Raw genomic sequence first — 27,368 nt, forward strand, 5'->3', positions numbered from 1 at the left:
CGGATGTCAACGAAAGGGTGAGCTGCTTATTGAATATATTATAAGTTGCAGTCTGGCGATTTGTAATAAAGGGGATATAAGTGGAAGAATATGCGACTGGGATGTGTTGGATGACCCCAGTTTCTCTGATCATCGTTATATTAGTTTCGGCCTTGGTCTCTTGGCTAAACAGAAGAAAGGCAAATTGGGATAAATTTCGGAACAAATTCTGTACGTCTATGCCTTCCAAATCAAAGGAAGTGGAAACTGAGGAGGATATAGATATAATGGTCATGCGGATCACGAGGGCCTTGAATGACTCGCTTGTATCAGCATGTCCTAGTTCCAAGACAAGGGCCAAACAGCTACCGTCATGGTGGCCCCCAGAGCCTGTTGATCTAAGAAACTGCAGAAAACTCTTCAACAGAGCGAAAGCCATAAGAGCACGATTGGGACAACTATAAGGCTGAGCTGAGAAAGGCTCAGAAAAAATTCTGGGTGGGGATCTGTAGCTCCGTGGAGGATACATCTGAGACCTTTAGGCTAAGGAACATTCTGTCCTCGAGACCTATTACGGTGGGTTAATTTCAGATGCCGGAGAATGTATGAACATTTTCAAGTGAGGAAACACTAGAAAAACTCGTTGAAACACATTTCCTGGGAAATTCTCCAACGGAAAACGTGGTGCCAGAAGAGGTTATCACTGGTATGCATTTGTCGGCAGCTATTAGGAAAATTGGGTCTGAGCCGATAATCCTTTGGGCGATAACAATTTTTAACACCTTTAAGTCGCCAGACCCTGATGATGTATCACCGGCCGAATAACAAGCTGTGTCTGATAGACTGGTTACTTGGCTTAGGGAAATATACTCTGGTTGTATCAGGATGTCATATATACCTGTGGGATGGAAGGACACGAAGGTAATTTTCACTCCGAAAGCAGGAAAACCTTACGGCACGAAGGCGTAGATTTTTTCCTATTAGTCTGCCATCCTTTATGCTGAAGACCCTTGAGAAGTTAATAGAAACATATCTTAGGACAAAGATCCCTGGAGATTGCCTGTCGCGGCAGCAGCATGCATATATAAAGGATACATCCACTGAAACAGCCATTTACAAACTAGAAGGCTACATAGAGGGTTCTCTTGCTGTCAAGGAATATACAATGGTAGCATTTCTTGACATTGAAGGTGTTTTCAGTAATGTGAAACCGACTTCAATCATGAAGGAGTAGGAGTTTCTGGGCATAATCTCTACCGTAAGAAAGTTTATTAATAACTTACTTACTAAAAGGTGCATTACGGCAGGTTTGGAATCTGCGGATCTAAAAAGATGGGTCAGCAGAGGAACACCTCAAAGAGGTGCACTGTATCCTTTACTTTGGAATATAGCCATTAACTATATATTGTTATCTCTGGAAGAAAAAGGTTTAAAAGTGATCGCGTATGCTGATGACGTGGCAATAGCGGTTAGGGGAAAGTTTCTCAGCACTCTAAGAGATATACTTTGAGGAAGCTCTACCTGCAACAGAAAAGTAGGCTACCGAAAGTGGTCTGAGTATAAATCCGTGCAAGACAGAAGTCGTTCTTTCCGTGCTGTGTATCCTTTACTTTGGAATATAGCCATTAACTATATATTGTTATCTCTGGAAGAAAAAGGTGTAAAAGTGATCGCGTATGCTGATGACGTGGCAATAGCGGTTAGGGGAAAGTTTCTCAGCACTCTAAGAGATATACTTTGAGGAAGCTCTACCTGCAACAGAAAAGTGGGCTACCGAAAGTGGTCTTAGTATAAATCCGTGCAAGACAGAAGTCGTTCTTTTCAGCAGGAGATACAAGTTGCCTACAGTGGAACCTGTCTCCTTGGGTGGAGAGAATTTTCCATTTACAGAAAGTGCAAAACACCTGGGTGTTTTGCTGGACAGGAAATTGAACTTCAAACCCAACATTTTGGAAATGGCGAGAAAGGCCACTCTTGCCCTATACACCTGCAAGAGAGCCATTGGCAAAAAAGGTGGGGATTTAGGGTAAATTGGGTAAATACTGCAGTTGTCAGACCTATAATGCTGTATGGTGTTGTGGTCTGGTGGACGGCGCTTCAGGACGCTGAGGACGACACCATCTGATGCACGGAATTTAATGCTACATCTTCTGCCTCTGGACACTGTTACCACTACCGTGAGTTTTCTTTTTGGTCATGAGGCGGCCACGGACACTGTGTTATCCTTGATACAATATCCGATGTTCCAGGTAGTGTGGACTACACCCTGCCTGAGCCGCTTTTTGATAAAAAGTACTGTACCACTATTCCTGATAAAACCGATTAGAACTACGATATCCCTTGTAACAGAAGTTAAATAGACTTGTATGCGGATGGTTCCTAACTAAATGACCAGGCGGACCTTGGGGTGTACTCTAAAGATCTAGAACTGGTCATATCGAAAAGGTTTTCCGACTACTGCAGTGTGTATCAAGCGGAGATCCTTGCAAATAAGGAAGTGGTGGAATGGCTAAGATATAATGTCATTACGACGATTGGCATAAATATCGTCTCAGATAGCCAGACAGCCATAAAATCCCTGAACACAAAAACCGCCCTCGACTGTCGCAGATCTCTCAACGATATGGCTGAACAGTCCAAAATTAAGCTGTTCTGGTTGCCGGGCCACAGCGATATCCCAGGGAATTGTAAATCGGACGAGCTTGCGAGACTTGGAACTACCCTATCTGAATTGAATCTGAGGGTATGCCTCTAGCGACATGTAAGCTAAATTTTCATGACCAGGCTCGAAGGACAACGAATGATAGATGGTCACAACGCGGGGGTATGGCTCTAGCGACATGTCAGCTAAGTTTTCACGACCAGGCTCGAGGACAACGAATGATAGATGATCACAAAGAGGGGGCTGTGAGCATTCCAAAACTATGTGGCCTTGTCTAGATTTCAAGAGGTCTACCGCTTTGCTGTGCTTGGTTTTTAATACACGGAAGTCAGCCCATTGTTTTTACTCTTTTTTATACCCTCCACCATAGGATGGGGGGTATACTAATTTCGTCATTCTGTTTGTAACTAATCGAAATATTCGTCTGAGACCCCATAAAGTATATATATTCTTGATCGTCGCGACATTTTATGTCGAGCTAGCCATGTCCGTCCGTCAGTCTGTCTGTCGAAAGCACGCTAATTTCCGAAGGAGTAAAGCTAGCCGCTTGAAATTTTGTTCAAATACTTCTTATTAGTGTAGGTCGGTTGGTATTGTAAATGGGCCATATCGGCCCATTTTTGATATAGCTGTTTTGATATAGCTGCCATATAAACCGATCTTGGATCTTGACTTCTTGAGCCTCTAGAGTGCGCAATTCTTATCCGATTGAAATGAAATTTTGCACGACGTGTTTTGTTATGATATCCAACAACTGTGTCAAGTATGGTTCAAATAGATCCATAACCTGATATAGCTGCTATATAAACCCATCTTGGGTCTTGACTTCTTGAGCCTCTAGAGTGCGCAATTCTAATCCGATTGGAATGAAATTTTGCACGACGTGTTTTGTTATGATATCCAACAACTGTGTCAAGTATGGCTCAAATCGGTCCATAACCTGATAAAGCTGTCATATAAAAAGATCTGGGGACTTGACTTCTTGAGCTTCTAGAGGGCGCAATTCCTATCCAATTTGGCTGAAATTTTGCATGACGTACTTTTTTTTACTTTCAACAACTGTGTCAAATAAGATTTAAATTGGTTCATAACCTGACATAGCTGCCATGTAAACCGATCTGGGATCTTGGCTTATTGTTGTAACTACATTGTTTTTAGTAATTATTGTTTGATTCGTATTTATTGTTTGTTGTGGTCAAGTTTTCTTTTATGATATTGACAACGGCAAAGATTAACTATGGCAGTTCAATTATTCTATGTAAAAATTGAAGTCGATATTAAAAACAACCGTTATGAACGATCCTGGAGTGGGCCATGTTTTTTTTTTTCTTCTGTAAATACTAGTTTTTTTTTGTTTGTATAGACTCAAAAACTTTATTTGTTGCTTTATTTGATAGTTTGCGTGTTGGTTTGTTTCAAAAAGACTCCAAAATGGCCAAATCTATTTTCACTAAATAATCGCAGAGACCAAAATTCGAAATGTAAATAGTGTACTTTATTTTCCGATATCCAAAGGGGCGGACCCTTCCCCTTGCCCTAATTTTCAAAATCTCTTTATCTTGGAAATGGGTTCCGAGATTTGAGCGCTCTTTTGCTTGATACCCAAATGCGAAAATGGTTTAAAACTTTGGGACAGCGTCGAATGAGAGATACTTAAAAGGAGTGTGCGAGTCTGGAATTAAAAATTACTCCAAAGTGTTTGTGCCGCCCCATCTTCTAACAAGCCTAAACAAGCATGCTTAACGATTGGGATAATATGGAAATCATATGAAAAGTTTCATCCGAAATGCCTGCGGGCCGTTCCTCTCCAAATACAGACTTGTGTTTATGTATATCGAACTATATTAAAAGGGTCTCAAATGAAATGAATTGAGAGTTGACTACGAATGTGGAAAAAATATTTAGGGCAAAGTATCTGGTAGACCACCTCAATCCCAAAAAAAGCCAAAAGTGGATATTGCCAGGTCAATATGTAAATCAAAAGTCTTTGATTGTAGGTTATGAAATTGGTGTTAATATTAGCGACTAAGTATCTGGTTGGCCTCCCACACACTAAACACTCTTCAACGGGACACGTAGGCCCATCGCGATAATATTTGATGCAAAAGGTCTTTCACAGTAGATAAACATTTTATGTATTTTTATTTGTTTGCTTATTCTGTATAGACTCAAAACTTGTGTAAGATGGTCTGGAGGGAGTGATAGGCTTTACAGTTTGCTTTCGCTGAAATTTTGCATTACGTATTTTATTTTTACCTTCAACAACTGTAACAAATAAGGTTTAAATCGGTTTATAACCTAATATGGCTGCCATATAAACCGATCTGGGATCTTCTTGAGCCTCTAGAGGTCGCAATTATTTCCGATTTGCCTGAAATTTTGTACGACGGATCCTCTCTTGACCATCAACATACGTGTTTATTATGGTCTGAATCGGTCTATAGCCCGATACAGCAACCATATTAATCCATCTCTCTATTTTTCTTCTTGAGCCCCCAAAGGGCGCAATTCTTATTCGAATTGGCTGACATTTTACACAGGTCTCCAACATATAATTTAATTGTGGTCAAAACCGGACCCTATCTTGATATCGTTCTAATAGCAGAGCAAATCTTTTCTTTTATCCTTTTTTGCCTAAGAAGAGATGCCGGGAAAAGAACTCGACAAATGCGACCCATAGTAGAGGGTATATAAGATTCGGCCCGGCCGAACTTAGCACGCTTTTACTTGTATACATTATATTGGAGTAGGTAAAATTGCAGTTATCTTGAAGTTATTGAAGTTGAGTTTGAATTCTTTTTAGATCATTTCATATTTTAGTTTAGTGCTTTTGAAGGTTCAAATAAAACGAAAAATGACTCAGGGTAATATGCAAAGTTACTCACTCTACCAGCTATTAGGAAACGACTTACAGCTTCAAATGCATTAAAAAAGAACGGAATTGAATTTCATTCCGTTGATGCTGTCAAATCCTGGTTCTTCAAATTATTTATAGAGCTGTATGTTAGCACTACATTACTCAATATTTTGCTTTTTAGGAGAACAACTTTGTTATCTATGTATATACATATAATACATTACCTTCCAAGACCATTAATGCCAATGGCGCCGCGAGACAGACACAATGCACGTAACTTTGTTAGAGGATCCATGCTGCCAGTTGACAATTGCTCCAAGGCTTTGTTGATGGTATTAGTCTCGAGTTGTTGAAAATCCTGCAGCAATAAAAGCAAACATTAAATTATTGAAATAATTGTGGTCAGCCGAAGTTTAATGAAATCTGTGTTATTATTAATAATTAACAATTAAGGATGGTCCTCACAGTACTCAACGGTCGGATTTATTAATATTGTATTAAAACAAAATAGTTAAAACTGACACATTTTATGCATGGCCACACATACGAAGCAGAATTAATATTGAATTATTGTTAATAAGCGACAATTTCTTTTCACTTGAATTAATTAAGCACAATTGAACAATGAGGTATTAATTGATTATTGCTTCTCCAACTGAAGTGCTGTTGGACAGGCACTGCAATAAGACAATGCCAGAATGGTAATTAAATATGGAATTTGAATGGGATGTTCCATGTAGGAGGGACGTGCTATGTTATTTTTCTTCGTTTAGATTGTGGTTGTTCGATGAAAAGGCCGAGGTGGAATGTTCGTATGTGGGTATTTACGCAACTTAGATTAGGTTAGGTTTAAGTGGCCGTCTGCCATCAGACTCTCTTCGACGTTTTCGTCCATTCCTTCGGATCCGGTTGAGTATTGACCAGTAGTTGGACATTTGAAGCGCCGTCCATCATACCACAACACCATATAGCATGATAGGTCTGACAACTGCAGTATATACCCAATGGCTCTCTTGCAGGTGTATAGGGCAAGAGTGGCCTTTCTTGCCCTTTCCAAATGTTGGATTTGAAGTTCAATTTCCTGTCCACCCAATGAGACTGGTTCCACTGTTAACAACTTGTATCTCCTGCAGAAAAGAACCACTTCTGTCTTGCACGGATTTACATTCAGACCACTTTCGGTAGCACATTTTGCTGTTGCAGGTAGAGCTTCCTGAAGTATATATCTTAGAGTGTTGGGAAACTTCCCCTAACCGCCATTGTCACGTCATCAGCATACGCGACCACTTTTACACGTATTTTTCCAGAAACAATAATATATTGTTAATGGCTGTATTCCAAAGTAGAGGAAACCGTATACCTCCTTGAGGTGTTCCTCTACTAACCCATCCTTCGAGATCCACTGGTCCCAAGCTTGCCGTAATGCATGTTTTAGTAAGTAAGTTATTAATAAAATTTCTTACGATAGAGTAGATGCCTCGAAACTGCAACTCCTTCATGATTGACGTCGGTTTTACATTACAGAAAACACCTTCAATGTCAAGAAATGCTACCATTGTATATTCCTTGACAGCGATGGAACCCCTCTGTGTAGCCGACTAGGTCGTGAAGGGCTGTTTCATTGGATTTGGCTTTACTATATGCATGCTGCTACCGCGACAGGCGATTTCCAAGTATCTTTGTCCTAAGATACATTTCTATCAACCTCTCAAGAGTCCTCAGCATAGAGGATGACGGAATGAAAATGACCTTCGAGTCCCCCCATCCCACAGGTATATATGATTCTGATACAAGCAGAGTATATCTCCCTAATGCAGGGAACCCGTCTATCAGACACAGCTTGTAATTCAACCGGTTATACATCATCAGGGCCTGGCGTCTTAAAGGAGTCGAAACTTCTTATTGCCCAAAGGATTTTTGTCTCAGCACAATTTGCCTAATAGCATTTTTTAAGCAACTTAAAAAAAAGTAAAATTTTTGCATAATTAGACATTTTAAATTAATATTAGCTAGAATAAGATATATACCATTATTTGCTCGGCTTCTTTGCTGGCTCTAAAATTGAATAGTTTTTGATAAAAATTTGATTTATCTAAGTAATATAATAATAAAAAGTTAAAATAATGTATTTATGGCATATTTCAATGTTATTCTATACCGAATATGAATCTATACTTCAGATTTTTTAAACAATGGCAAATAATCAATTTTTTTCAAGATGGAAGTACAAATACTGGAGGCTGTAATAATTTTTTGCCAATAAGCATGCAAGACCATTTAAGACTGATATATTTTTCAATATTGTCACTAAGGTTAAGTTCATATTTGTGACATAAAGTATCGTCTGTTTTAAGGATTAATTTTAAAAATTCAAAGTATAACCGATTCCCCGTAAACAATTCATTAATGAATTGTTATTTGCTTATTTAGTTCTTTTTAAGCATGCCAAATATATATGAAATTTTTTTTGTTGTTAAAGGCAGATTATGGGTTTTTCCATGAAAAACAAACATACATGATTTCCTTAAGAAATTAAGAAAATGTCTTTAATTAAGGAAAATTATTTCAAATTTAAACTAATGAAAATTTGAGCAGACTAAAGTAATTTTCCATGTTGAGTGATAGTTTGGACAGGTGTGACCGCAGATGGCCGCTCTCCAATCGTTTTCATCGAGCCTGGAGTTGCTACCAATTTTCTGGGTTTTAATTTAGTACTGGATAGGCAAGACGTGAGTGGCAAAAATAAAACGCCAAAAAAGTTGCCAGTGCAAATCTATTTGTTTGCCATAAGGTGGTAACGCCGTTTGCCAACCTGTCAAAGCAATACGAGAAAAAAAAGTGTAGGTCGGTTGGTATTGTAAATGGGCTATATCGGTACATGTTTGGATATAGCTGCCATATAAACCGATCTTGGGTCTTGACTTCTTGACTTCTTGAGGCTCTCGAGTGCGCAATTCTTATCCGATTGAGATAAATTTTGCACAACGTGTTTTGTTATGGGTCTTGACTTCTTGAGCCTCTAGAGTGCGCAATTCTTATCCGATTGGGATGAAATTTTGCACGACGTGTTTTGTTATAATATCCAATAACTGTGACAAGTATGGTTCAAATCGGTCTATAACCTGATATAGCTATAATATAAACCGATCTTGGGTCTTGAATTCTTGAGCCTCTAGATTGCGCAATTCTTATCCGATTGGAATGAAATTTTGCGCAAAGTATTTTGTTATGATATCCAACAATGGTGCCAAGTATGGTTCAAATCGGTCCATAACCTGATATAGCTGTCATATAAACCAATCTTGGGTCTTGACTTCTTGAGCTCTAAAGGGCGCAATTCCTATCCGATATGGCTGAAATTTTGCATGACTTATTTTATTCTTACTTCCAACAACTGTGTCAAATAAGGTTCAAATCGGTTCATAACCTGATATAGCTGCCAAATAAACCGATCTGGGATCTTGACTTCTTGAGCCTCTAGAGTTCGCAATTATTATACGATTTGCCTGAAATTTTGTACGACGGATCCTCTCATAACCATTAACATACGTGTTTATTATGGTCTGAATCGGTCTATGGCCCGATACAGCTCCCATATAAATCGATCTCTCCATTTTACTTCTTGAGCCCCCAAAGGGCGCAATTCTTATTCGAATTGGCTGACATTTTACACAGGTCTCCAACATATAATTTAATTGTGGTCCAAACCGGACCATATCTTGATATCGCTCTAATAGCAGAGCAAATCGTTTCTTATATTATTTTTTGCCTAAGAAGAAATGCCGGAAAAAGAACTCGACAATTGCGACCCATGGTGGAGGGTATATAAGACTCGGCCCGGCCGAACTTAGCACGATTTTACTTGTTTTTACTTCATACGTCCCCTAAAAATATGGAAACAATTTATTACCTCAAAGAATATTTGTAGGTTTCACAACCAATTTACAAAAAAAGGCCATTTGGAAACCATCTTTGCCTGATATGGGTACGTTGCGTTTTTTCGTGCAAAAAATTCAGGCGGAATTTTTTTTTTTTTGGTTTTTATGAACACTTTTGTATGCAAAACGCAGAAAAAATCATTAAAATACTTTTTCCAATTTGAGTGCTCTTTAAAACAAATATTAAGATTCCTATGTAGGATATTGTCGGGCTTTAGGCCATTTCATTCAATGCTTTCCATTCAAAGAATATCATAGAAAGAACTTCCAACAGTAAGGCTGATCTGCCAAAATCTTCATGAGCAGAAATGTGCAATTATTCTGTTATAACGTACAACACCTATGCTAAATATGGTTCAAATCGGCCTATAGCCTGATTAAACTCCCATATAAACCGATCACCCAATTTGACTTCTTGAGCCCTTGCAAGTCGCAATTTTTGTCCGATTAAGCTGATATTTTGCGTATAATGTTCTATTATGACTTCCAATAAGTGTCTCCAGTAAGGTGCAAATCCGTCAAGAACATGATATAATATAAACCGATCTTCGTATTTGATTTCTTGAGCCCTCAAAATAGCAAATTTTGCACATGAACATTCCACTAAGGAACAGGGGCAAACTTCTCACACATCGATGAGTGCAGTCCGATTGAAGTTTAAGCTCAATGCTAAGGGTCCTCCTTTTTATAGCCGAGCCCGAACGGCGTGCCGCAGTGCGACACCTCTTTGGAGAGAAGTGCGACAGTACGACACCTCTTTGGAGCTATATCAAAACAGTCCATGTTTTGATATAGCTCCCATATAAGCCGATCTTGGGTCTTGACTTCTTGAGCCTCTAGAGTACGCAATTCTTATCCCATTGGAATGAAATTTCCCACGACATGTTTTGTTATGATATCCAACAACTGTGCCAAGTATGGTTCAAATCGGTTTATAACCTGATATAGCTGTCATATAAGCCGATCTTGGGTCTTGACTTCTTGAGCCTCTAGAGTACGCAATTCTTATCCCATTGGAATGAAATTTCGCACGACATGTTTTGTTATGATATCCAACAACTGTGCCAAGTATGGTTCAAATCGGTTCATAACCTGATATAGCTGTCATATAAACCGATCTGGGATCTTGACTTTTTGAGCCTGTAGAGGTCGCAATTATTATCCGATTTGCCTAAAATTTTGTACAACGGATCCTCTCATGACCATCAACATACGTGTTTATTATAGTCTGAAACGGTCTATAGCCCGATACAGCTCCCATATAAATCGTTCTCTCTATTTTACTTCTTGAGCCCCCAAAGGGCGCAATTCTTATTCGAATTGGCTGACATTTTACACAGGTCTCCAACATATAATTTAATTGTGGTCCAAACCGGACCATATCTTGATATCGCTCTAATAGCAGAGCAAATCTTTTCTGATACCCTGTTTTGCCTAAGAAGAGATGCCAGGAAAAGAACTCGACAAATGCGATCCATGGTGGAGGGTATATAAGATTCGGCCCGGCCGAACTTAGCACGCTTTTACTTGTTTTTAATTAGCCTTTATATACCCTAAGTCGCAACTGTGGTGCAGAGTATTATAACAATGCTCATCCCTATTGGTGTTACAAATAAATGTAACAACAAGAAGAAAGAGATACACCCATTGATAGGTATGCAGAGGGTATAAATGATTCGGCACGGCCGAACATAGCATCCTTTTACTTATCCTTTGGTTGATCATTTTTTACCCTTCGTGGATAATTCGTAGTCTTTACGAAATAAACCCCAGAAATAAGCATCAAAAAGTTCCCCAAGTTTTTGGACTTATTGCGTAGTGAAAAAAGTCCAAATATTTTGAATATAGTTTCGTAATTTCGGACACCTATTTAATTTTTGACTCTAAAAAATTTTTGCTTTTGTATTGTTTAATTTCTTTTGGACTGTATCACATGTCTTTAAGTTGGTACTTATTTGATTTTTATATAGAACCTAGTTCATAAGAACTTATTTCATTGAGAATTTTTTCATTGGAGGTTATTGCGCATAACCTTCTTACTCACTTTAGTAGAATAGAAAAAATGTCGCGATTAGTTAAGTAGTGCAATATTAAGTAATTTGGTATGATTGACTTATTGGGCATGTAAAATCCAAAATTGTTGACCACTGAAATGCGGTTTGGTATCTTAACCAGTAATTTGACTTCCTTACTCCTAAGAAGTCTTAATTAGAAGTATCTAGGATATTCAAAACTCGGCCTGGTCAATTTGCGCTGCTTTGGAAATATGCATATTATATAATATATTCAACAAATTTGTCGATACTAACGATAGTTAAGAAGAAAAATGGCGAAACTATCGAATAGAGCTATGGTCGAGAGTTTGGCAGTTCTACCATGGAACTCAAAAAAGCAGCATTCAATCACACTACAGTCAGTACAAAGTGCCAGTCTAAGAAGAGGTCTGATGACTATTTACAGGCCTGCTCAGATTTTCACGAAAGTTTACGATTACAAATCATAAGCAGTTAGAGTAATATTGGTTCTCTGGTTTCCGTGCAATTTTCATTTTATTTCGTTGGCAACACTTACATAGCTGTAACAGAAATTTGTGAAATATTTTGCATTATTGCTTAAGCCATACATATATGTGTGTCAGTTTGGAAGTTTGCCTTTTAGTCCCCTTAAATATTATTTTCCCGTTTATTCACTATTGTCGTAGTCTTTTGAGAATGCTAAATACAAAACTTATTGTTTCGAGCATAACCTTAGCTGATAATGCACGTTGTTCATTGTACAAATTACGACCTGGTCGAACTCACATTCCACGAAATTTTCCGAAAACGGAACCAAAGTTAAAATTAAGTTTTTATTGCAAATTTTACCCATGAACATCCACTAAGGAACAGGGGCAAACTTCTCACATATCAATGAGTGCAGTCCGATTCAAGTTTAAGCTCAATGATAAGTGGCCTCCTTTTTATAGACGAGTCCGAACGGCGTCGATCTTTGGATACCAACCACCTCAAATATATTTTAACCACATTTCATAAAAACCCTCACTGGGTAAAAGTATACGATTTTGGACGAATAGCAATTATTTCGAAGTATGGTTCGATATGCATCAAACTCGGCACGGACATCTTGGTGTCTAACACAAATCACTGTATTCAGTTTCTGGAAAATCAGGAATTGAATTGAGATTATATGTGTTCAAGCCCCTACATCGGGAGATCGGAGAAACAATATGTGGAAGTATTTTAAATTTCAGACGTTTAACGTTTACATAAAGTTGTTTTAAAGAGAGATTGGCAAAGACCTATTTATCAACTCCTATAAAAATCTTGAATTTATGACGCATATTTGAGTGTTTTTTTTTTTGATTAAAAAAATAATACCGTTTCATACTTTGTTTCTAAACATTATCCGCTTTTATACACATTTCCAGAACGAAACTAATAGGGTGCGATGCAAACTCTCACCACATTTCGTGGGGCAGAATTCTTAATTACTAACGACCTAATAGGGAGAACGTTTGAGATGTGACAATATGTTCGGAAAATCTAATCGATGAGGTCTCTAATATGCTTCCGGAATAAGTTGAAAACCAAATTCGAAAGTCTACTCAGAAGAAGACTTGGACAAGATAATTTAGATAGTGTAAGCATAGAAGACACTGACGACAATGTCAACAGGATTACGACTGCACTGGTGGTGTCCTTCGAAGATAGTTGTCCTCTTTGGGAAAGGAAATCAGCCCAAGAAAACCCTGGATGCACGTCATAAAAAAGAGGAAGTTTATTGGGATGTGTATTATAAACGGCTCAAGCAATACAATAAGATTACCAGAGTGGCAAAACGTGCCTCCTGGAAGCTCTTCTGCGAACAGGTCGATAGCGTTATTGACGCCGCCAAGATAAAAAGTTTCTGTCATAAACCCATGTCCAAACTGAAACTTTAGTAGACGACATGGGAGTGAGAGCAGAGACAACGGAGGACATGTTGAGGCTTTTGATAAAAACCCCTTTTCCACAGGATACGAAGGGACTCACGGAGGCAACGGAATCTCGGAATAATGGCGTTGATCGAAGGTTTATAATTACGGAATTTATGGTGAAGGAGTCCTTGAGGAGCTTCAAACCATTTAAGTCACCCGGACCTGATGGAATATTTCCGGCGTTAGTACAGAAAGAAGCATACTACCTGGCGCCTTATCTGGCCAAAATTTTCACAGCGTACCTAGGACTTATATATATACTCCGAGAGCCCGGCAGGAGGCAATTGTGTTATTTATACCCAAGCCCAGCAAGGCAAGATATGCGACACCAAAGGTCTACAGACCTATAAGCCTTACGTCCGTTCTACTCAAAACTATGGAACGTATTGTAGATACCATGATAAAGAGTAGGACATACAGCGAAATGCTTAAATACAAACAGCATCCCTATGTCAAGGGAGGTCGGTGGAACCTGACCTGTACAAGGTTGTGTATAGAATGGAAGAATGCTTCGATTCCAAGACGTACACGTTGGCGGTTTGCATTGACAGTAAGGGGGCGCGTTAGACAATGTGCGGACCGACACATTGATCCAATCCTTAGACCAGAAAAGGATGGGTCAGGTCCTTAGAGTGGCACAGGGCACGCCACAGGGGGCATTTTATCATCACTCCTTTGGTTGACCACCATAAATAATCTGTTATGGATGATGACTGAGGAGGGAGTTGAACCCGTCTGCTATGCAGGCGATAATATTTGTTAGGGGTTAGGATCCCAACTATCTATGCAGAACAGCCGTCAGGGTCTTGTATATGGTATATGACTGGGCTAAACCTAGGGATCTCAATGTTAACCTAGGAAAGACTGAAATCGGCCTGTTTACGAGGAATATGAAGGGGGCCAATTTGACGCATAACGTTTCCTCAATAAAACGATTTCAATATCTGACAAGGTCAAATACTTAGGAGTGATCATGGATTGGAAGTGTCACATTCAGGAGCGTACTGCGAAGGCTCACAGACGTTGGGCACTATGTGGACGAGCCGTAGGCTCGAAATGGGGCCTGAATCCGAGGATAGTCCACTGGCTCTACAGGGGTGTGATTAGACCAATACTTATTTACGCCTCAGTAGTTTGGTGGACTGCTGTGGAGAAAAAGTATGGACCATACAACAGGTTCAGAGAACATGTTGTTTTGACATAGGCGGAGCAATAAGGACCACGCGCACTAGGGCACTGAAGTCTATTCTAGATATCCGACCAATTGACATACAGATTAAACGGCTATGAGACTTAAAGCGATGGGAGAATGGAGTGATGATGGGAGCAGCCCATTCCATCGCAGTAGAATCGAGTCAACGATAGGAAACCTGGAAGGAAGAGAAGAAGATTCTGGCTGGCAGCATTGTACAGTCTTCGACTGATAGTATTGCCGTCTGGAAGATCATGTTACACGGATGGGTCAAAACTTGAGGACAGAGTGGGCCTGAGGGTCTATATTGAGAACCCAGAGACTAAGATCTGTTTTAGACTGCCTGATTATAATACGGTCCTGCAGGCGGAGATTCGGGCGATCACGGAATGCGTGAGGTGGTGTGGTGCTAACGCGAGGACATCGAGTATGAATATGGCCATAAGGGCAATAACAACCAGGACGGTAAGGTCACGAACAGTCTTGGAGTGTAAGAAGGAGATAAACGCCTTCTCTGAGGATGGCACAATCCGCATTGTTTGGGTGCCGGGGCATAACTTGGTTAACCCAAAGTCTTTCGGGTCCGAGTTATTGGCCGTGTTACACTGTGGAATAGCGAAACAGTCAGTAGGATGGCTAAAATCTGAAAGGTAGTAAGAAGGAGGTCAGTATAGCCTTTGGTATCATAAAGGGACATATAGGACTACGAGCTCACTTATGTGGGGAAGTTGTTGAGACGTTGGAGCAAATCCAATGTCATTGCCCAGCTTATGCGGCAAAAAGGCACCGGTACTTAGGTGGGGACACAAGACACACCAGACATGATATAACTTATGGGGTGGTATGGCAAACAATTAAAGAGTTTGTAAGTAGTACGGAATTCGTAACTTAAAATTTCCTTTTTCAAAGTTAATTTTTAGTTTTTAGAGCACACAACAAGCCGGCTTGGATGGGGCGGATTACTATCCGCACTTTCTTTTCAACCTAACCGAACCTAATTATGTCACCCTGTTATGCAAAGAAAATTTTTTAGGATGTGTCAATGCTTTTCTTATGGTAACGAAAATTTTCGCCAGAGGTGCATACTGCGATTAAAGTTGTGAAATATACTCATCGGTCCAATGTAGTTTAAGAGCCCCTACCAAATTTGTGGATTTTATTTTGCTGATCTTGCTTTTAACTTGTGTAGATAATATGAGGATGAACCAGGCCGAGTTACATATATATTATTATACCCTCCACCATATGATGGGGGCGAGAGGATCCGTAGTACCTGATATAGCTGTCATATAAACAGATCTGGGGACTTGACTTCTTGAGCTTCTAGAGGGCGCAATTCCTATCCGATTTGGTTGAAAATTTCCATGAAGTATTTTATTCTTACTTTCAACAACTGTGTCAAATAAGGTTCAAATCGGTTCATAACCTGATATAGCTGCCATATAAACCGATCTGGGATCTTGACTTCTTGGGACTCTAGAGGTCGCAATTATTATCCGATTTGCCTGAAATTTTGTACTACGGATCCTCTCATGACCATCAACATACGTGTTTATTATGATCTGAATCGGTCTATAGCCTGATACAGCTCCCATATAAATCGATTTCTCCATTTTACTTCTTGAGCCCCCAAAGGGCGCAATTCTTATTCGAATTGGCTGACATTTTACCAAACCGGACCATATCTTGATATCGCTCTAATAGCAAAGCAAATCTTTTTTTATATCCTTTTTTGCCTAAGAAGAGATGCCGGGAGAAGAACTCGACAAATGCGATCCATGGTGGAGGGTATGTAAGATTCGGCCCGGCCGAACTTAGCACACTTTTACTTGTTTTTATACCCACCACCGAAGGATGGGATATATTAATTTTGTCATTCCGTTTGCAACACATCGAAATATCCATTTCCGACCCTATAAAGTATATATATTCTTGATCAGCGAAAAAATCTAAGACGATCTAGACATGTCCGTCCGTCTGTACGTCTGTCCGTCTGTCTGTTGAAATCACGCTACAGTCTTAAAAAATAGAGATATTGAGCTGAAATTTTGCACAGCCTCTTGTTTTGTCCATAAAAGGTTAAGTTCGAAGATGGGCTTTATCGGACTATATCCTGATATAGCCCCCATATAGACCAATCCGCCGATTATGGGTCTTAGGCCAATAAAAGCCACATTTATTATTCGATTTTGCTGAAAATTGAGACAGTGAGTTGTGTTAGGCCCCCTAACATCCTTCTTTAATTTGGCTCAGATCGGTCTAGATTTGGATATAGCTGCCATATAGACCGATTCTTCGATTTAGGGTCTTAGGCCCATAAAAGCCACATTAATTATCCGATTTTGCTAAAATTTGAGACAGTGAGTTATGTTAGGCCGTTCGACATTTTTCGTTAATTTGGCTCAGATCGGTCTAGATTTGGATATAGCTGCCATATAGACCGATCCTCCGATTTATGGTCTTAGGCCCATAAAAGCCACATTTATTATCCGATTTAGCTCAAATTTAGGACAGTGAGTTGCGGTGAGCCCTTCGACATCCTTCATTAATTTGGCCGAGATCGGTCCAAATTTGGATATAGCTGCCATATAGACCAATCTTCCGATTTAGGGTCTTAGGACCATAAATGCCACATTTATTATCCGATTTTGCTGAAATTTTGGACAGTGAGTTGCGGTCGGCCCTTCGACATCCTTCGTCAATTTGGCCCCGATCGGTCCAGATATGGATATAGCTGCTATATATATCGATTCTCTGATTTAGGGTCTAAGGACCATAAAAGCCACATTTATTATCCGATTTTGCTGAAATTTGGGACAGTGAGTTGTGGTGAGTCCTTCGACATTCTTCGTCAATTTGGCCTAGATCGGTCCAGATTTGGATATAGCTGCCATATATACCGATCCTCCGATTTAGGGTCTAAGGCCCATAAAAGCCACATTTATTATCCGATTTTGCTGAAATTTTAGACAGCGAATTACGTTGAGCCCTTCGACATCCTTCGCCAATTTGGTTCAGATCGGTTTAGATTTGGATATAGCTGCCATATATACCGATCCTCCGATTTAGAGTCTTGGGCCCATAAAAGCCACATTTATTATCCGATTTTGCTGAAATTTGGTACAGTGAGTTGTGTTAGGCCCTTTGACATCCTTCTTCTATTTGGCCCTGATCGGTTCAGATTTGGATATAGCTGCCATACAGACCGATCTCTCGATTTAAGGTTTTGGGCCCATAAAAAGCGCATTTTTTGTCCGATGTCGCCGAAATTTGGACAGTGAGTTGTGTTGGGCCCTTCGATATTTGTCTTCAGTTTGCCTCAGATCGGTCCAGATTTGGGGATATATCTGCCATATAGACCGAACTCTCGGTTGAAAAATGACTTGTACTTATAAGCATTTGGTCTAAATCGGATGATATGTCTATATAGCTGCTATGGGGCATAAGGTATGCATTTTTCACTGGATTTTGACGAAAGGTGGTTCACATATATACCCGAGGTGGTGGGTATCCAAAGTTCGGCCCGGCTGAACTTAACGCCTTTTTACTTATTTATAGCTATTTGACAAATCCGTGTATGCTTTTAATATAGCACAAATTACTCTTTATAGTACTTTAATTTAATCATCATAACTTGGAAATCTGTGACCAGCAGTTTATATTTCAACCTTAGGCAATTGGTTTAACTATTTTTGAATACAATGAATGTCAAAAAATTAATTGGATATTTGTAGCAAGTCACTAGGTTGGCGTACTGTGGTCTCACCCATATGTACGTACATATATCCGGTGTACGATTTAACACAATCGTTCAATTCATGGGTCTACTTAGCATGATGTGTGGAGTACATACATATTTATACTTACGTTTATTGATTTAGCTTGTAACGATTGACGGCATGACATTAGTAAAAACATTAGAATCAATGAAAGCTTGGGAGCCCATCCCTTACTCTATCAAAGAAATGACATAGAATTAGTCAATAGGGGCGTCTGAGAGTATTGTTTGAGGATGGCTGTGCTGTAACCGTGAATGTGAAGGTATGATGGTTTGTATATGTGTAAGTAAGTATTGTCTTTGCCATAGTCAATTCAAAGCCGTCGACAAGGTGATGGTGGAAGTGCTGGTTGCGGTGGTGTGAGTTTCCGTTTTCGTCGCTTGGAAAGGGTTGCCAAGTACTTTAATTAAAATAAGTTAGGTTTTACATGTGCCATACATACTAAACGAAAACTGCTCAAAGGCTTCTGTTCAAAATTCATTCGAATAGAAGCCTTCGTTACCTAGATCACGATTTTATAGCAAGTGTAACATCGAAAATATAATTTAGTGATTAGAAATATTTAGTTTAATGGATTTCTGTATATCTGTTTGGGTTAAGTGAATATTAATAACATTTTATGGCTGCCGTAAACAAAGTGTGTATTATAAAGATAGATAAGAATCCCTTTATGAGATTCTATTAAGACTTGTAAAAGTAGACTGCAGGGATATTTAAAAATAAATGAAATCGGTGTTGCATTAACATTCAAACAATTCCCATCTTCCTTATAATTCTTACAGCATGCCTTATTAAAACTCAAAGGAAAATATAATGTAATAAATAAATCGTTCTGGCAACACTATTTGAAAAATGTCATATTTACTTGCGCAAGGATATATGATTAAACAAAGATTCGTTTTCATGCATACATATTACTGAGTGTTTATACATACATACATGTCACATACATACTTTTATATGCTGAACAAAGAAATTTGTTTCAGCGTTTCCGTTGCTTTCAAATGAACATGTATTATTCATCTCAAATATGTGTCTACATTGAGAGGTGACCTAATTCATCAAGTTTATTATAGCTTTATTTAATTAATTTGGCTCCAAATAAAATAGCCGATTTAGAAAGTCGTTGTACATATTATGTATGCCTATTTCGACGTGTGTTAGAATTTTGAATTAATTTAATTTTCTTTACACTCGGAAAAATGTTATTACTGAGGAGCGCAAAAGACAAAATTGCAAGGGAGATCGGAGCTAAAATACAACTTGTTTATTTGTTCTCTGGTATATATGTATGTACATATATGCGATATGAACGATACATCTACTTAAAATTAAAAATGCGCATTTTGCCCAATTAAAAAAATTTTAATTATATAGAGTTCTCTTGGACCCGTCGGACGTAATGGATATTGTATGCGGTATAGACCAAACTCCACATATGGCTACTTAAGATTATTTAAACAATAATAGCGTTAGAAGGTATGAAGCTATTCGGGTGCAACTATGTACTGATACTTCTTATTGATATATCTTAGGTTATGTTAGGTTTAAGTGGCAGTCTGCCATCAGACACACTTAGACGTTTTATTCCATTGTGATACCACAGGAACAGAAGAAGGAAGATAACTTCTAGTTCTACCGTTGAACCGTCCAGATCGCTTTAGAAAGCCATATAACTTGCGAAAGTTCACATCCGCTTAATCAGACAGGTTCTCGAAGATATGAGAACCTAAAGTGGATCTCCTTCTGACTGCTAGTGCGGGACACACACAGAGAAGGTGTTATAGGGTCGCTTCTTCTTCGATGTCCTCACAACTTCTGCAAAAGTCGTTACTGGCAACCTTCAATCTGTCAGCATGTTTTCCGATTAGACAGTGACCTGTCATGACGGACACAATGACTGAGACGTCTGTTCTAGCCAATGACAGCAAATCGGTATACCTCTTCAAATCTAGACTAGGCCACATAGTTTTGGAATGCTCAGAGCCCCCTCTTTGTGACAGTCTACCATTCATTGTCCTTCGGGCTTGGTCCTGAAAACTAAGCTTGCATGTCGATGAAGGCATACCCACAAATTCCAGTTTCCCTGGAATGTGTAAGGTAGTTCCTAGTCTCGGAAGCTCATCCGCTTTGGAGTTCCCTGGGATATCTCTGTGGCCCGGCAACGAGAACAGCCATCTCTCTGCGACACTCGTGGATGGTTTTAGTGTTCAGATATACGCTCTCTAGGGATTTAATGGCTTTCTGGCTATCTGAGAAGATATTTATGCCAATCGCCGTTATGAAATTATATCCAAGCCATTCCACCACTTCCTTAATTGCAAGGATCCCTGCTTGATAAACACTACCGGTAACGTTTTGGATATGACCAGTTCTAGATCTTAAGAGAACACACCAAAGCCCACATGGTCGTTTAGTTTGCAACCAGGAATATCGTAGTTCCAATCGGTTCTATCGGGAATAGTGGTACAGTACTTTTTTAAAAAAGCGGTTCAGGTAGGGTGTAATCCACACTGCATGGAACATCGGACATTGTATCAAGGACAACACAGTGTCCGTAGCCGTCACATGACCAAAGGGAAACCTCACGGTAGTGGTTGCAGCAATTTGTCTATTCACAATGTCCAGAGGCATAAGATGTAGCATTAAATTCAGTGAATCAGATGGTGTCGTCCTCAGTGCGGCTGTGATGCAGTACGTGTATTTTTGAAGCCCGTCCACCAGAACACAACCCCATATGGCATTATAGGTCTGACAACTGCAGTATATACTCAATTCATGACACGCGGTCTAAACCCCCACCTTTTGCCAATGGCTCTCTTACAGGTGTAAAGGGCAAGCGTTGCCCTTTTCGTCCTTTCTAAAATGTTGGATTTGAAGTTCAATTTCCTGTCCAGCAAAACACCCAGGTATTTTACGCTTTTTGTAAATGAAACATTCTTTCCTCCCAAGGAGAGAGGTTCCACTGTAGGCAACTTTTCTCTTGCTGAAAAGAACAACTCCTGCCTTCCACGGATTTATACCCAGACCACTTTCGGACCAGACCACCACTACGTGCTGTTGCACGTAGAGCTTCCTGAAGTATATCTCTTAGAGTGCTGGAAAACTTTCCACTAACCGCTGTTGCCACGTCATCAGCATACGCGAACACTTTTACACCCTTTTCTTTCAGAGAAAATAATATTTTGGTAATGGCTATATTCCAAAGTAGAGGAAACCATACACCTCCTTGAGGAATTCCTCTGCTGACCCATCTTTTTAGATCCACAGATCCCAAGCATGCCGTAATGCATCTCTTAGTAAGTAAGTTATTAATAAACTTTCATACGGTAGAGTTGATGTCTAGAAACTCCAACTCCTTCATGATTTACATCGGGTTTTCATTATTGAAAACACCTTCAATATCAAGAAATGCTACCATTGTATATTCCTTGACAGCGAGAGAACCCTCTATGTAGACGACTAGGTCGTGAAGGGATGTTTCAGGGGATTTGCCTTTACTATATGCATGCTGCTGCCGCGACAGGCGATATCCAGGGATCTTTTCCCTAAAATATGTTTTTAGCAGCATCTCAAGGGTCTTCAGCATAAAGGATGACAGACCAATAGGAAAAAATATTTCGCTTTCGTGCCGCAAGGTTTTCCTGCTTTCAGAATGAATATAACCTTCGAGTTCCTCTATCCCACAGGTATATAAGACATTCGGATACAAGCAGAGTATATCTCCCTAAGCCAAGTAACCAGTCTACAAGATGTGTCTTGTAATTCAACCGGTGAGACACCATCAGGGCCTGGCGACTTATGGGAGTCCAAATTTGTTATCGCCCAAAGGATTTTCGGCTCAGACACAATTTGCCTAATAGCCTCCAACGAATGCACCACGTTGTTCGTTCGAGAATTTTCCGGGAAATGTGTATCAACGAGTAGTTCTAGCGTTTCCTCACTTGATACTGTCTATACATTCTCTGACTTCTGAAAATACCCCACCATAATAGGTCTCGAGGACAGAATCTTCCTTAGCCAAAGGCCTCAGATGTATCCTCCACGTAGCTTCAAAATTCCACCCAGGATTTGTTCTAAGCCCTTCTCAGCTCAGCCTTATAGATGTCCCAATGTGGTTTTTGCTCTGTTGAAGAGTTTCCTCCAATAGTTTCATAGATCAACAAGCTCCTGGGGGCACCATGGCGGTCGCTGTTTGTCCCTTGTCTTGGAACTAGGACATGTTGACACACACATTACGTCTATATCCTCCTCAGTTTCCACTTCCTTTTCTGGTTCAGAAGAGATAGACGTGCAGAATTTGCGCCGAAATTTATCCCAATTTGCGTTTTTCTGTTTAGCCGAGGGACCAATTCTGCAGTATTTTTTCCAAGGCTGAAACTTATATACCGATGATTAGAGAAGATGTGGTTATTCAACACATTTCAGTCGCATATTCTTGCGCTTATATCTTCCGTTACAAAGGTGATATCTAGTATTTCCTGCATGTTCCTGGTAACAACGGTTTGTTTATCCCCTTTATTACAAATCGCCAGATTGCAACTTATAATATATTCGATAAGCAGCTCACGCCTTTCGTTGGCATCCGAACTAACTTCCTCTTCTTCCCTAAAGAAGCTGCTTCAACCAGCGACTTAAGGTTTGAAGGCGGCATCTCTAAATCGTGTGCCATATATAGGGAAGCCAGATAGTAATGAGACTTGTTTATTTCAAGGCTCGCTACTACTAAATCTTCAGTGCTTAAAGACGGAGGAAGAAAAACATTTAGACTACTCCTTGCAAGAATTCAGGCTCTGTGTCTCCTATTTTCCGTACCCTTGGGTAATTTAAATCCCGGAATTCTTAGTCCACGCACCATTCCTCCACACACCCATTGTTTCTGGATAAGAACCACGTCAGAAGGGCCGCCGAAGCGACCTTACAATCGTGAAGATTTATCTGTAGAAGCCCGACCATAGTCAGGATTCAGTACTTCCACCACTGTTGTGTTAGCCTCGTCTTCTGATTCCGCCAGGAGTTCATCCTCACAAGAATCGTTAGATCTTGTCATGATGAGCTTTAATACGCAAACATGGGCAGGTGAGAAAGCTGTGGAACCACTTTTCCTCAGAACACTGAACACTTGCGGTTTTGACAATTCCTCCTCAGATGATTCACTAGCTGTTGCTGTCGAAGTACTTTCTGAGTTCCGTGCTTCCCGGATGACCTACCCCCACACAGAGCTTCTCGGGTCCCGTTTCGATGCCTTCACCTCCTGTCTCGATTGTGGCAGGAGAATTTTCAGTCTCCCACATTCCGCTAGACCTTAGCGATGTGGTCAGGCAAGTATTCAGCAACAACTGGTGAGTCGTCTCCTGATTTCCCAATCCCACCGCTTCTATAGGCCTTCAGTTTCAACTTGTTGAATCCGTAGGATACAACCCCTTCAGACTTGTTGAGGTCTGCGACCTCCAGAGCCCCCAAAGGTCGCAATTCTTATTCGAATTGGCTGACATTTTACACAGGTCTCCAACATTTAATTTAATTGTGGTCCACACTGAACCATATCTTCATATCGCTCTAATAGCAGAGCAAATCTTTTTTATATCCTTTTTTGCCTAAGAAGAGATGCCGGGAAAAGAACTAGACAAATGCGATCCATGGTGGAGGGTATATAAGATTCGTTCCGGCCGAACTTAGCACGCTTTTACTTGTTAGTAATGGTTTTCAAAACGTAAAAACTGGAAGAGTAATAAATTAAAGAAGTAGTTGATTCTGGATGATGATTTTTAATGTTCGGAAGGAATGCAAAAAGTGAAACATCCACTCGGTTTGGCTACCCACTATTGATACAACTAGAAACTGTATGTTGGGTGACTAAAGTCATACATCTTGGCACCAAAAATAGTGCAAAGTTGTAAGAACTAGCAAATTGATTAACGTGAACTGGCGTGGAATATAAAGGTATTGTACCTAGAAAAGATGGTAGAGATTTCGAATAATCAATGTTCATAGATGATAATAAATCCACTTTGAATATTCATGCGATCAATTTGTAAAAAAAAACAAATAGGGATATATATAATATTTTTCTGCATTTTTTGCCGAGAAAAGTATCATTAAAAAACAAAAAAAAATATATATATATATTGCCGAAATATTTTCACAAAAATATTTATTTGAGAAAAATGTGGTTTCTTAACCGCAATTTTTAGTAAATTGGCTGTAGAAGTGAGGGATATATGAAAGGGGGTTTGAGTTTCGAGAACTCGGTTGTTATTTCCATTTTTATACCCTCCACCATAAGATGGGGGGTATACTAATTTCGTCATTCTATTTGTAACTACTCGAAATATTCGTCTGAGACCATAAAGTATATATATTCTTGATCGTCGCGACATTTTATGTCGATCTAGCCATGTCCGTCCGCCTGTCCGTCCGTCCGTCTGTCTGTCGAAAGCACGCTAACTTCTGAAGGAGTAAAGCTAGCCGCTTGAAATTTTGCACAAACACTTCTTATTAGTGTAGGTCGGTTGGTATTGTAAATGGGCCATATCGGTCCATGTTTTGATATAGCTGCCATATAAACCGATCTTGGGTCTTGACTTCTTGAGCCTCTAGCGTGCGCAATTTTTATCCGATCAGAATGAAATTTTGCACGACGTGTTTTGTTATTATATCTAACAACTGTGCCAAGTATGGTTCAAATCGGTTTGTAACCTGATATAGCTGCCATATAAACCGATCTTGGGTCTTGACTTCTTGAGTTTCTAGAGGGCGCAATTATTATCCGATTGGACTGGAATTTCGTACGGCGTGTTTTGTTTCGATACTCAACAACTGTGTCAAGTATGGTTCAAATCGGTTCATAACCTGGTATAGCTGCCATATAAACCGATCTTGGGTCTTGACTTCTTGAGCCTCTAGAGGGCACAATTCTTATCCGATTTGAATGAAGTAATTTTGAAACGAAGTATTTCGTTATGATATCCAACAACTGTGCCAAGTATGGTTAAAATCGGTCCATAACCTGATATAGCTGTCATATAAACAGATCTGGGGATTTGACTTCTTGAGCTTCTAGAGGGCGCAACTCCTATCCGATTTGGCTGAAATTTTGCATGACGTATTTTATTTTTACTTTCAACAACTGTGTCAAATAAGGTTCAAATCGGTTCATAACCTGATATAGCTGCCATATAAACCGATCTGGGATCTTGACTTCTTGACCCCTAGAGGTCGCAATTATTATCCGATATGCCTGAAATTTTGTACGACGGATCCTCTCATGACCATCAACAAACGTGTTCATTATGTTCCGAATCGGTCTATAGCCCGATACAGATCCCATATAAATCGTTCTCTCTATTTTACTTCGTGAGCCCAAATGGGCGCAATTCTTATTCGAATTGGCTGAAATTTCACACAGGTCTCCAACATATAACTTAATTGTGGTCCGAACCGGACCATATCTTGATATCGTTTTAATAGCAGAGCAACTCTTTTCTTATATCCTTTTTTGCCTAAGAAGAGATGCCGGGAAAAGAACTCGACAAATGCGATCCATGGTGGAGGGTATATAAGATTCGGCCCGGCCGAACTTAGCACGCTTTTACTTGTTTTGTATTAAAATAACTAGTTTGATGTACATATATCATCCGTTAAAATTGGCATATACCAGTAAAATTTCACTTAAAACGCATTAACAGGGACTCTTTACAAAACAAAAAAAGAAAAAAAAATTAAGGTATATAAGCAAGTTTTTCCAATAAAGACTAATCAACTAAAAAAATACTTTTTCACCGAAAAGTGTTGGTACCATACGGTTTGAATTTTTCTCTCGGTGTATAACTTTTAACTGAATAGTCGGACACTATACTACAAAGCTGTTTGATATGTCGTCAACAATCCAAATTACGAACAAATGGAACAATAAATGCCTTCGTAAATCGGAAAATACGAAGCTGTACCCGGCCAAATCTCCAAGAAAAAAAAAACTATTATAACCAAAATTAGATTCGTTTTTGTAACCTTCATGCGGACTTTTTAGTATTGATTTTTGGGCACTATCCAGCAAAAAACATTTAAAACCGCACAATTTTCCAAAAGTACGATGTAAACAACTTTAAAGGTATGCCAAGATCTCGCATATACTCGCATTAATCACTTTAAATTATAATTAGCAACTAAAATTGGAAATATTATTTGTGGTGAATATGTTTTTCGCTAAATACAATAATAAGGCTATTGACTTGTGGTGAGACATATAAGCAGATTTTAATAAATATAACAAAAATATGTTTCCACGTTTAACTCAGAAATAAAAGCTTTGCTCACAATACCAATAATACCCAAACTAAGAATACTGTAAAGAAAAATACTTGTTTAATTGTATTTTAATAAGGGTGCTTTACATTAGTCAAATGAAATATCAAGTGGTTGTTTGTTTCGACTTCAAACATCCTATTCTGGTCTGTTTATATTCCATTTGACCCAACGTCAGTCGAATTTGTTTGATGGCAATAACTGAAAGTTAATCTTACATTATCTAACTTGGTTCAGCTATCTATAGGAGAAGCCAATAGAATTCAAAATTTGGTTCAAATTCCATTAAAATATGATGAAAGATAGGCTTATTGTACCTTGAGAATTTTAAATCGCGAAATTTCACATGCACAGAAGTACTTCGCACGTAGCCATGTAACTACACTCCCATGATGTGTACTGGATAACGCTTAATGAGCTACAATGAGTCCGAATTAGATATATGTAGAAATGAAACCCATAAAAAGAAAGCCAGAATTGAACCGAAAGGTTCATTTTTCTGGCTGCCAAATATTTGTGGTCTGATTTTTAAAATTCTGTTTTTGCTAGATAGTACTCAAAAATCCCAACAAAAAGGTACACCTGCAGTGTACAATACAAGTACACCTGAAGTGTGCAATTTACGAATGCATTTATGGTTCGATTTTCATTTTTATACCTTCCACCATAGGATGGGGGGTA

At 39.3% G+C, this 27,368-nt stretch overlaps 1 protein-coding gene across 3 annotated transcripts in view; it reads right to left on the bottom strand.

Annotated features, from left to right (window-relative positions):
* Positions 1 to 27,368, bottom strand: part of LOC106093721 (calcyphosin-like protein) — a 57,769-nt gene that overhangs the window by 17,026 nt on the left and 13,375 nt on the right. For 2 of the 3 annotated variants that reach the window (XM_013260854.2, XM_013260851.2), the window contains exons 3-4: positions 18,472 to 18,558; positions 5,723 to 5,856 (exon numbers count right to left, since the gene is read on the bottom strand). In XM_013260854.2, coding sequence (XP_013116308.1) covers positions 5,723 to 5,856; positions 18,472 to 18,558 — 221 coding nt within the window. The remainder of the gene's footprint in view (positions 1 to 5,722; positions 5,857 to 18,471; positions 18,559 to 27,368) is intronic. The other variant, XM_013260855.2, reaches the window with a different exon arrangement.

This window comes from Stomoxys calcitrans, chromosome 2 (genome assembly GCF_963082655.1).
Source record: "Stomoxys calcitrans chromosome 2, idStoCalc2.1, whole genome shotgun sequence".
Classification (NCBI taxonomy): Eukaryota; Metazoa; Arthropoda; class Insecta; order Diptera; family Muscidae; genus Stomoxys; species Stomoxys calcitrans.